Here is a 12054-nt window from a genome sequence, read left to right as displayed (position 1 = left end):
CCCCTGCCAGCAATTATAACGCTGTACAGGGCTGACCAGTAAATAATGGGTTCTGGGCTTGTCCGGTATTCAGTCAGAGCGTCAATCACCCTCAATCAGTTAGCGGGCTGGCTTCGATCTAAATCAGAGGGTGCGAGACGGGGGTGGGGGTGTCCGATCAACCCAGCTCGACTCGGCTAACGGCTTGGCCTGAGAATGCCGATGAGAGGGCCTCCAACGAGACGCCCATTCCTCTCTCTCTCTCTCTCCCCCCGACTGCTATACACTGAATGTCGGCTCAATGAAGTACCGATCCCAACTCCCTTCATCCAGGGCCACTTGCGCTGCAAACCACCAAAGCAGAGCACACAAACGCAAAAAGGGAGAGGGAAGGTTCTTAAACGTTGGAAAATGAGGTAATCATTGAAAACAGAAGATTCCTGGAATATTCGCAAGATAGGAGAATTATTAATTTTGCAAAATCAACGAATTATTAATTAGTTGCAATAATTTATTGGGACATCGTTATTAATACAAGGGCTGCGTTCGGTGTAATCCGCCTTACTATGGTGATTATAAGATGGGATATGGAGACTGATTACCTTGCCGGCAGCCATTTGTCAGGGTGGATGTGTGTGCGTTGGAATTTAGGAAGCGGGACTATTCATGCATCATCCCCCTTCTGCACGAGGCGAGATAAGGTCGCTTCTGGCGATTGAGAAGATCCAGGTTACACTCTCACGACCAGTCTTGATTATCAATGGAGTCTCGCGCGGTATATAACGCTTCTGATTGGGCCTCCTTCGGTTCTCCAAGAAGTCCTTCTATAACTTGGAAATTACACACACACACACACAATTTTCAATATCAGATATTGCATCATTATTGGTACCAATAATGATCGAAAATTGACAATTGATTATAATTGCTTTCCTCGACAAAATTGTCTGGACAATCCAGCCTCTTCCTTGATACTTTCGGTAGCTATGAAAATAATGCTAGAGTATCACTATACCACTGGGTCTCCTGCTGTTCTCCAGAATCTTCTGAAACTTGGAAATTACACGCAACTTTTAGTACCTAATTTTGCATCAATATATTGATACCAGTGATGGAAGAACGACAGATTGTTGAAAATATTATTTCCTGGCCAAACCAGACTCCTCTTTGACACTCACAGTGGCTCTAAAAATAGTGCTAAAGTATTACTATATACCAATTAGACCTCCCATTATTCTCAACAAATGTCTGGAGCTTGGAAAATACACTCAACTTTTAGTACCTGATTTTGCATCAATATTCTTATCAATGATCGAAAAATGACAATTTATTGCAAATATAATTCCCTGGCAAATCCAGACTCCTTGACTCTCGCGGTAGCTTTGAAAATATTTCTGGAGTATCGTTATATATATATATATATACGCGTAACTGTGCACTATTCGACCATGTAATATCGTCACTCGACGTACGTTTCTGTACGTAAAGGGGCGTGGCTATAAGGCGGGGAATTTGATTCAAAGTGAAACGACCTGTATCATATTCCTGTAGGTAAAAGTCCTATAGTCGGTGGAGGAAGATGAGGAACGCGGTGGCTGACGGGAAAGCTGTTCCGCTGGTCGATTGCCAAAAGGAGGATGCTTTCCGCGCGGTTTCATACGTACGTACATTTCTTTCCAAATATAATCATTTGATTCATGGTCTTGAAGTGGCTGTAAAAGCATTCGACGAAGCTGCACGCGGGCGCACGCACGCCTCACCGGAGATTCGCGGCAACAGATTTTATCAGCAGGTTGATGTAAAATACGTGTATATAAATAAATGGAGAGGAATAAACGGGAAAGGAAATATCGGAAGTAGGTTCTTTGCCGAGTGGAATGCGTGACAGGTTATTCCAATAAAGAACAATTTGCTTTGGCATGGAGCTAGGAATGGTAATGCGTCATGACACGATATTATCGCCGAGTGTAAAATCGTAGCAGACGGAGAAAAGGAGAGTGAGAAGGGGGTTAAGAGGGGAGGGGGGGTATATAAGAGCGTAGAAGGAAGAAAGAGGAATTGCGATTTGCTGAAACGAGTTGGGTGGAGCCTTTGAAAGCAGCCTTTAATCCGAGATCCGACTGACATGCCGCCGTCGATCTTCCAAGATCTTATCGATTTTTAAAGCTTGCTCTCCTGCCCCCTCCCCTTCCCCCTTCCTCTTCCTTCCGCTTACCCATACGAGCTACCTGACAGCTTTCGCTTTAGCAGCGCGATGTTTACTTCGAGGCGCGCCAAGCTCTACCTCTTCCACGCAGAGACCAATCCACTCTCTTCCTATCGACTCAACGTGGATGTTTCCTTCGCCCATTGACTTCTACCCCTCGATGCTCTCCTTCCAAGAAAATATTAGTATCGGTGACTATTTCAATCCCTGTAAGAGAATTCCCTCCCCCTTCTCGATACATTCCTCCATCCGTCCGTATCATTTAAATAAGAGAGAAACCAGGAGAACGCTTGCAAACGTAAAATCCTTAAAGGCGTTAATAATTAGGTATAAAGAGACTCGCGTGACCTTCGAAGCGCACCAGGCAACACGCCAGTACCGTCACGGAGGCAGAGACTAATTTCCCAGTGAAACACTGTAGCACGACCATCCCTTTAATCACCGTCGCGCGAGGGATGCTAGGATTTTCGTTACATTATCGCCATTTGCATACCTTTGTTGGAAATGAGCTGGGATTTTCTCTCCCGGGCATCGCGCGCGTTTAACGGCGTTTCACAGTGGTATCGATTAGCAGGACGCGACGCGTCTCCTCTACTTTGCACACGCACACATACATACGTACGCGCTGCGATAGTACCGTAATAAGGCCGATTGTAACAAACTGCATGGCGATTTATCGCGTCAGAAGCGAGTATATATATGATAGAAATGGAAGGAATGAAAGGGGGGGGGGGTAGGGGAAGGGATGGAAAATTAAACGAGCCAGCGCAAGACGCATATATATATATATATATATATACATCAACTGTACGTACATAGAGAGGGGGAAAAGAGAGAACACTAAAGGAAGAGGGTTCGAAGCGTGTGATTCAGTTAGAAAATTTCAATGTAATTCAGCGGATCGCGCGCGCGCCACTGCCTCGATTCTGTGTTGCCGAGAGGATGTTACTCGAGTGGATTGGAGGAACGCAATTTAAGCGAATTGGGCCATACAACCCTCTTCCACTCGCATGTAAATAGGTTTTAATATACTCACACGTCGTGCGAGTGCTGGCTGCAGCACTATGGGAGCTCGGGTGGTGGCGTGCGCGCGCGCGCGCGCGCGCTTCGGTATCTGGGGAGTAATTTTGGCCGTTTAACCTCCTAGCGTGTTTCACTCGCTGAAAGGGTTACCGCGTCGCTAGGAGGACGAGGGTGCACGAGCGCGTCAAATTCAACATCTTTTCGCCGGGCTAGTTGGTATCCTATGAATGTACGACTTACATTACCCAGGAACCTCCCTCGCGGGACGAAAACACAGCGAGCCATGAAAATAGCGAGCACTGCCGGCAGTAGTCCGCCATGAATAGGAACAAAGGAGCCTTGTTACTATGGCTGCCCTACTCTCTTAATAACGCGCATCGCTACAGTAAAATATATTGCTCCTACAAGTATCTACCACTTTTGTCGGATCGCGGAATCACCGCGTCACTTTCCTCATCTCTACCCCTCCCTCCTCGCTGCGCGAGACCTCTTTGTCTTTTAAATTCTTATCGCTAAGCCGTGGATTTATTGGGAATTCTAATGAGTCGCGAGAGTTCGTGCAACAAATAAAGTGGCTCAGCTCTAAGGATACGGTGATAAAGTAGACGGTTGCAGCAAGAACGAGCTGTCTTATTTTCCAACCCTCTCTCTCTCTCTCTCTCTCTCTCTCTCTCTAATTCTCGCGCGAGCGTTATAGTTTTTTTCCCTCAAAAGATTCCAGAGAAAGGTAACGCCAGGGATGTTGAACGTATTCCATGAGAAATTACGAAAAATAATCCCCGAAAATTATCATGAAAATGGGCTCGTGGCTACGCGCTGAGCCAGCCAAACAACAATGCCGTCTGGTCCTATCTGCATAACAATGTTTAACCGTGAAAACAAAGCTCCGTGACGGGCGCTACTAAAGCCAGCTGCAAAAAAACGTGTGATGATTTATTAACACGAGCTGAATTTTCGACAGAAGCGTCGAATTGAAACTCTCTGCTTTTCTCTAATTACTCTGATCAACCAGAACGCGATTATTCCATTTTCCATGGGGGTGGAAGGAGGTAGAGGGGGAGGGGGGAGGAAGAGGGAGCTTTACCGTACCAGAAGAACAAAAGGTTTAATAATTGTAGGACGACAGTCGAAAGAAGCTGGAAAAAGTTTGGTCTGGATTAAAAAGAGAGAAAGGGAGAGAGAGAGGGTAGGTATAGGTAGGATTAAAAGAGGGTATAGAACACGTTGCATGAAGTGCGTGATGCACTCTCGTGGCGTGCTCGCGGGCAGTAACCCTAAATATTAACACGGCCCTATGCGGCGAATTGCACCGCATTACCATCGCCACCGTGGTCGGCCATTACCGTGGAAATATTGAATTTCGTTATCGACCAGAAATTATCAGGTGGAGCTGCCTCTAAGGACAAGCATTACCAAGCCATAAAGGCTCGCGAAACTCTTCAAAGGGTCAGTCGGACTCGGCTGTAATTGTGCCTACGAACGGGAAGCCGAACGGGGCTGGTCAAGACACGAGCTTAAAAACCACGAACGACCATTAACTCTCTTCCTCCCCTCCTTCCTTTCAGTCCTCTTCTTCCTCTCTTACGTCTACCGTGTCGCAGCTAACTTTAAGTCCAAAGCTCGCGAAAGCACGAAACAGAATAGCTCTTATACCGGTATAATCGCTCGTTATATGTTTTAATGATTTATTTCAAAACTCCCCCCTCCCCCCCCCCCCCCTACTTTGCCCTACACACAACTGGCTCCTATAATTTCCATCCAGCGGCCAAAGAAATATTTTACGTCGTCGCGAGGAGAGATATAACTCTCGCTTTGGCCATATAAAAAGAAGGTTAATCGACGAGCGAGCTTACGTGTGAGCGAACGAACTAATAAAACAATTTGGCCGGCTGGTTGGCGTTAACAAAAGCCGTTTTATTCCCTCCCACTACACGTTCTCCACGAGAAAGAGCCGGGACGGAGAAGATAGAACGATATGGAAAGACAGTAGAACTCCAGTAATACAGGTCAACGTGCACTCGCTAGGTAGCCGCAGTAGTACGTCACGATAGCGTCAGCCGCAACTACGTGCACCCGTCCGATGTGTCTGACTGTATATCGTTATTTCTACTGAACTCTGCCGTTCCACCGCGCGGTTGGCGTATAACGCCGGAAATATTCACCGAAACCGAGACCCATTTCCGCGAGACTCATTGTCGCCAGCAGCACGAATGGAAAAACAAACTACGATCGTACACGGATAAAGTGTACCCAAAGTTCTAGCAATTTTTTCATCAACGACTCGCCGCCACCGAAAATCATCGCTTTCTCGTATTTCCACGTGGAATTTCGGACGTATTACAACGAGATATCCAGGCTCCGTTCGTTCGATGAAAATTAAATCGAGCTCTTTATGAAATATGCAGAGAGGATTAAAGAAATTTCATTACCTATTAAATATAATTCGTTATAATCTATAATCTGCTTAATTGCTATCGCTTGCTTTTATATCGAAAGTACGAATTCTATTTTGTCTCCTGCGATTTATGCTTTGATCCTCCCGCGAGAATAGCGAGCAACCGAGATCTCTCTTGCTCGACGCAATTTCAATTTCAGAAACCCCTTGGCGACGTCGCACGCCTCCTCCGTCATCATTCTATTTTCTCCGCTGTAATTGTGACGCATTAGCTTACAATATTTCGCAACGTGCCAAGTGGAAACGGATGGAGCGAGTAAATTATGGCGTGTAACCGAGAGAAAACCGGGCTCGTGCAGGAATTCGACAAACTGGAATTTGGTGCTCCCTGGATTCGCGCTCACCGTTTTATAGCGCTGCTGGGTCGAGGGGGTGCAGAATGCAAGAGGGGTTTTCAGGATGATAGACGTTTATTCACTTGTTATTCGCAAGGGTTCGGCCAGGGGCGCGTATCATTTTTACGAGGAAGGATCTCGCGAATGCAACGATGGAGAGTGGAGAGAGTGGCGCGAGGTAGGATGAAAATCGTCGAAATATCGGCTTGGCTGCACGACGAGATAAAACGTTTTATAAAACAGACATCGATTCCGTATTACTCGACGCTGTGCCCCGCCGACGCGAAGCTCCAGCCCGTCGAAGACATCCTCGAGAGTGCCCTCCGGCAGAACCGGCTTCGTATGTATATATAGGGATGATGAGGGAAAAGGGAATGGCTGGCCTAACAGTGATGGAGAAAAGAAACGGGAGAAATGTACATTTCCTTATTGCATCTACTCGTGTTCTTTGCAACGTCACTTGTATGTACCTATATATATATATATATATATATATATACTATATACAGGTATACATACCTTTATTTCCTCCTATTTCCCGAGCAAATTATTTCATCGAGGACCGTTCCCTCGTTATTTCAGACGAATTTCCGAAAATACACGGCGCTACACGACTTTACTTTTCCATTACTTAGGCTTCGAGCAGGAATTCGTTATAAGGAAACTTTGCTACTATGTATATACCCCAGACCTTTTTCTGCCTTATTATCCAGCGTCCTCCTCACTGGCAAACGTATGAAACTGAAAGAGATTCGTATACAAGGGAAACATCACACGAGGACGGGAGTACTTTGGAAAATATGCAAGGTAGAATAAGAAATCTTGCAGAAGATTGCGAAATGAAATTTCTCGAAGCTGGCGTTTTACACGCGTTGGGTGGTAAACTCATCTATCATTATCTCACGGATAACTTAATTAAAATTATGCCAAGCTGGATATGCGCCGAGCATGAAAATAAAGGTCGGTGAAATTTTCTCGTTTCCGTAGAAGAAAAAAGAAGAAAATACCAGGTTGAGAGTGTTAACAAGGTAGACGATAAGAACTGTTGGGAAAAGCAAAGAGTGGAAGGTTTCTGTTCTTAATGACTACTGTCTTAAGAATACCATAGTATATTTTATATTTATGTGAAAGGGGATTGTGTGTATATACATATATAGGATAGAGTGGATGGCGAAATTTTTAATTAGCCAAACGACGACCCGCAGTAGAACGAGTCAAGGAGTAATGATGAATCTTTCTGTCTTGGGTTTACTCGATTCGATTGCGCTTCGCGATGACTAATATCTCAATCTATGGACCTCAACCGGGAATCAAGAGTGATATATTCGATGGTAGAAAAGGAGATGGCGGCAGGCTCGAAGAGTAATTGCAAACGCTAAGCGTTTCTTGGCGGTAGTGCGAGGACAGTGTGTGTCTGTGCCTGTCTCTATCCAACGTTTTGCCTATTTTTTAATCCTCTCACGACACACAGCACTGCAGCCTCATCAATCTCGAACGATTCTCGTCGCGCACACCCTTCGTCTTTCACCCTCGATCATTTATCCCGAGGGCCGTTTCTCCAGCAGCAGTCAACCCTACACCCAACTCCAACAGCACGCACTGGCACGTTCGTCCTACCAACTCTCCGTTCGTTCAGGCAAGAGCGATTTCGCAAAATTATGAATATTTAATATTTCCCTCGTCCTGGCCATCTTTCTTCGGCAAGAAGCGAATACTAGATCCTCGAAAGGTCGATGGCTCATATTTCGCCTCACTTAACTGCGTCTCGTGTCGAGTTATCCCGAACACGTATTTCCTCTAACTTCATTAATGAATTCCGTAATTTATCCTCGCGTTATGTATTTTAATCTTCGCCCGTGCCCCCGTGTCTTCGTGAAGTTTCGCTTTAATCCCTTATTACGATATGTTAAGCAAACCGTGATAGGGTGAGAAAGCGTCGCTCTTAATTCGAATTACATCACTGAAAATATGAGAAGGCTGGCCTAACGAATACTCCTACCACTTGTACGAATGAAAAACTTATATTTGCTATGTATATATAGCGAGGTGTACTATATAAGTGGGGGAGTAGGCACATTCGAGTAGAGAATGAATGAGGGTAGGAGGTACTACATACGCTGGAAAGTTTGTTGTGAAAGTGCTTGAGCTATTTTGTCGATATTCCATCTTGGAGCTATAAAATTGCGCTAGCGCTCGCACCCATTTTCCACAAGGGTCATCTCCCGAGTGCTTATCCAACGGAATACCTTTAATGCAAAGAGACAGCTAGAGTTCCGCGCCATAATGTATCTGAAATTTATCTCTCACGGTGAGAAAGCTTTTTTTCAAGTAATCGCGAAACGAGATAGCTACTTAATTATACATTTTTTTCTATCCTTTTTTATAAGGCAGTTGTGCCGATAAAACGAATAAAGTGGAGAACATTATCGCGCTTAATGAACAAAACAATTGGATCTCAGTACTTTACTCGTTTTCCATTTCATTAAGCCCGCTTAATATTTCATTTCACGCAGACATTAATCCGTGCCACTGCTCAGGCCCATTTCACATTTTAAGCACACATTTTCAAAGCTTAGGAAATTATTGTACCGGAGTCCAGTGATGCATCGTTCAATTTGTTCCGCATGTCAATTTCTCTCATAACAAAGTCACTGAAATAGAAACGAGCTACTTCCTGCACAATTCGGCAGATATTAATGTTGAGGTAATTTAATTTTATGTTTGTATCGAAGAGCCGGCCAAGGGCAAATTTCTCACATTACTTTCCTCAATATCCTATATATATATATATATATATATACAGTATAATAGATAACTATTTACCAAATGTCCCGATGGATCGTTTTAATGGTACATATATACATAATATATACAGCAATAAGCTTTAATAAACACGTGGTTTATTTCTCTGATATATTTTGCAGGATTAACGCACAGGAGAGATCGGTGTCGAAAGCGAAGCACACCTCCAACTCAGGAGTTTTCGGTCCACGAGCTTATTTTCGCACGACGTTTCCCAGTCCGGCAGTTTTGGTGATCGACGACATCAAGAGGCACGACGCAGCCACTTACAGATGCAGGGTGGACTTCCGGAGGGGTCAGACGCGCAGTTACCGCTACAATCTCACCGTGATCGGTAAGTCGATCCACAATAACATATAGCTATATTATTATACATATACACACGGAGCAATTTGAATATAAATTTCAGCCACGCAACTCGAAAGATTTCTGTCGGAAAGACACAGCGATAAATTTATTCCGTGGCTTTCGCCACGCCCTGACGGAAATTTCCTTATACACACACTCTACGCAATAAAGATTTACAGCCGTCCATTCCCATACGGATTGTAAAACAGACAGACGATTTTATCTGTGTTCCGGGGGAATATCTGCGTGCGAGGGACCGAAAGTTCTCGCATCGGTAATTTTCGCGAAAATTAATGCAGTCTACCGCGTCGAGCCTCCCCCCACTTGAACTCGGAACACACCCAATTGCGCTGCTTTCCGAGTTTAGAGACAGTTTTTCGAGAGGCTATATACAGTGTCCAGGCGTAAATCGACGGATCGAAGCAGGGGAAAAAAGAAGAACTCTGGTATAAATTCGAAACGATCCATCGAGGCTCGTTCACGGGATGGCCGTGATAAGCCTCGACGACGACAGGGGAAAAAAGTGTTTCGAGTGGAAAAATCGCCGGTAGTGCTGGGGCGTTTCCGCGTGGAACACGCGACACGCTGGAAATTCCTCGTGTCGAAAGAGCCAGGTATTTTCGGGGGGCAGATTCGATCGTATAGGCCGGGAATACGAGTTCAGCCTTACAATCACCGCTAGCTACGATGCTCCTCGGCGATAAGCTGTTCGCCCCAGATCCGAAGCCCCGAGCGGGAGTCCCCCCCCCCCCCCTCCCAACCTACCACCTCCTACACTACTACCACCCTTTTAGAACGGAAAGTGCGACGCTGGAAGGGTAGACTGATCAAACAAATGGCGACTGTTGAAAAATGCATGAGCCAATCGTAGACGTGCTGCCTTCGTTGCCCGCGGCCTTTCTCTCTCTCTCTCTCTCTCTCTCTCTCGCCCCCACTCTCTTTCCATCCCTGGCATGTGTAAGAGTACCTTTACGTCAAGCGGATATCCAGCTCCTGCTCACGTAGCGTCGCACCGGTCCCCGCGCGATTCTAGCTTAATCCGAAAAAGCAGGTGATTTTCCGAAGCCAAAACCTTGCAGATGACATTATATATATATATATATATATGTATATACATATATAGCAAACTTGAGCACAGTGGCGTATCGTCAGCAATAAATGCAATGAAATGCTTGGCTTATTGCTCGTTAATGATTAAGCTTCCGGGGAAGTGCACGCTGGTATTGGTCCCTGGATGCTCGTTGCTTTTCATCAGACTGACCTCCACTCGAAAATATTAGCTCATCGAGACAACGACAATGCTACTGCTGGGGCTAACATATAATTTTTAATCGTTACGTTAGGCAGTCGTAATAGGAGCACGCCTCATTTGCTTAGACTATTATTATAATTGAAGGTTTTTGGATGGTACAGGAACGTTGGAGTTGGAATACAGGACTGCGTGCATGTACACTCGAACCAACTATATGAATAATAGTCGACGTACTTCCTGCGCTCCTCCGTGCGCGTCAGACATTTCCTTCGCACAATATGACACGGCCTGCACACGTATCTATACATACCTCTCCTCTTCCTCCACCCGGCATGCTATTCTCGCACTACTATAGCTGCCCCAACGCACAGCCTTCTCATTTTCGGCTTAACTCTTCATCCGGTATATTCCAGCGAATTCCATCCCCCCTACCGTATACTTCAACAACCCCGCTTAAATTTGATTTATACTATGCTTATTCGACTTTCCACAACATCGGATACTCGCTAAGTAGCTTATTCTACCTACGTAATTCATACAGTGGAATTTTTCATGAGAGTGAAACGCCAAGCGATTATTTTACAGTGGAGAGATCTCGCTGAGTTAATGCTCTTGCCAAAGACTATTCTTGTATATATATAATATATATACAAGGTATATGTATATATATATATATAAAGTGTAATATATTGTACAGTCTAGTGGTGCACTTGCGAGACGAGCTTTCACTTTCCACGAGACTTTCTTTTTCCAGGGACACGTGGCAATTTTCCACAATGCTCCTTGGCTCTTGGGGATACGAGGTTATAGCCCGGGCAAAGCCAATTGATCATAAAGTCCGCATCGCGAGATACGAAGCTTCGCGGAGGTGTTACGTTCGAGTCCTGAGATCCAGTAGCTCCCGCTAAAAATAACATGGAAAATCCAGCCTGGGATCCTTCGATACTGGAATCCATCTTCCCCAGCAATCCAGACCCCCCTCCCTCCCCTCTTTAGTCCCTGCCGAATCGGCTGAAGGGTTCCAAGCGCTGAAGGAACGCCAGAGGAGAGAAGAAAACCTATATAAGTGTCGCACTGCAGGCTTTACGACCCCTCCAGCCTTTTCGAATCTTTCCTTCGACCTCCCACACACACACACACACACACGCTCTCTTTCTTCCGCTGTTTTCATTTTTCCAATTATTCGACCGGTCAAACGCCCCCTCCCCCCTTTCAGTATCCGAAAAACACGAGCGAGATTGACCCGAGATCGAGCGGTGGCTTTTAAAGCTTCTGGTATTTTCATCAGGCAAGATTGGCCACTGGAAGTCTCTCCAAATGACGTCTTTCGCGGTCTCGCAGTCCAGTCGAATATTGCACCGTTTCTTCCAAACGAAAGAGAGAAACGTTACCTTTGAGACACTCGTCGAAATACCGATCCAGAGCACAGATCGAACTATCCCGTTTTAACCTTTTATCCTCTCTGCTTCGGTCAATAACTGTGTAGGCCATTTAATAATATATACACTGTAAATATGTTTGTATTTTTTTTTTACAGCGTAATATTACGCTTACAACGGAACTGTATTGTTTATCCCTTCGACTGCCTCTCAATACTCGGGAGCGCGCGCGCTAATTATCGATATGTCCGATGAATCAAATATTAATCATCGAT

General features: G+C 45.2%; 1 protein-coding gene across 3 annotated transcripts in view; it reads left to right on the top strand.

Annotated features, from left to right (window-relative positions):
- LOC136776233 (neural cell adhesion molecule 2-like) overlaps positions 1–12054 on the top strand; it is a 204336-nt gene that overhangs the window by 129291 nt on the left and 62991 nt on the right. For all 3 annotated transcript variants that reach the window (XM_066731627.1, XM_066731635.1, XM_066731618.1), the window contains one exon: positions 8923–9134. In XM_066731627.1, the coding sequence (XP_066587724.1) occupies positions 8923–9134 (212 nt within the window). The remainder of the gene's footprint in view (positions 1–8922; positions 9135–12054) is intronic.

The sequence above is a fragment of the Prorops nasuta genome, unplaced genomic scaffold, assembly GCF_024137725.1.
Source record: "Prorops nasuta isolate Cenicafe-Biocafe unplaced genomic scaffold, Cenicafe_Pnas_1.2 PNAS00002, whole genome shotgun sequence".
NCBI lineage: Eukaryota > Metazoa > Arthropoda > Insecta > Hymenoptera > Bethylidae > Prorops > Prorops nasuta.
The sequence above is the reverse complement of the archived record's forward strand: the minus strand, read 5'-3'. Positions and strand labels throughout refer to the sequence as shown.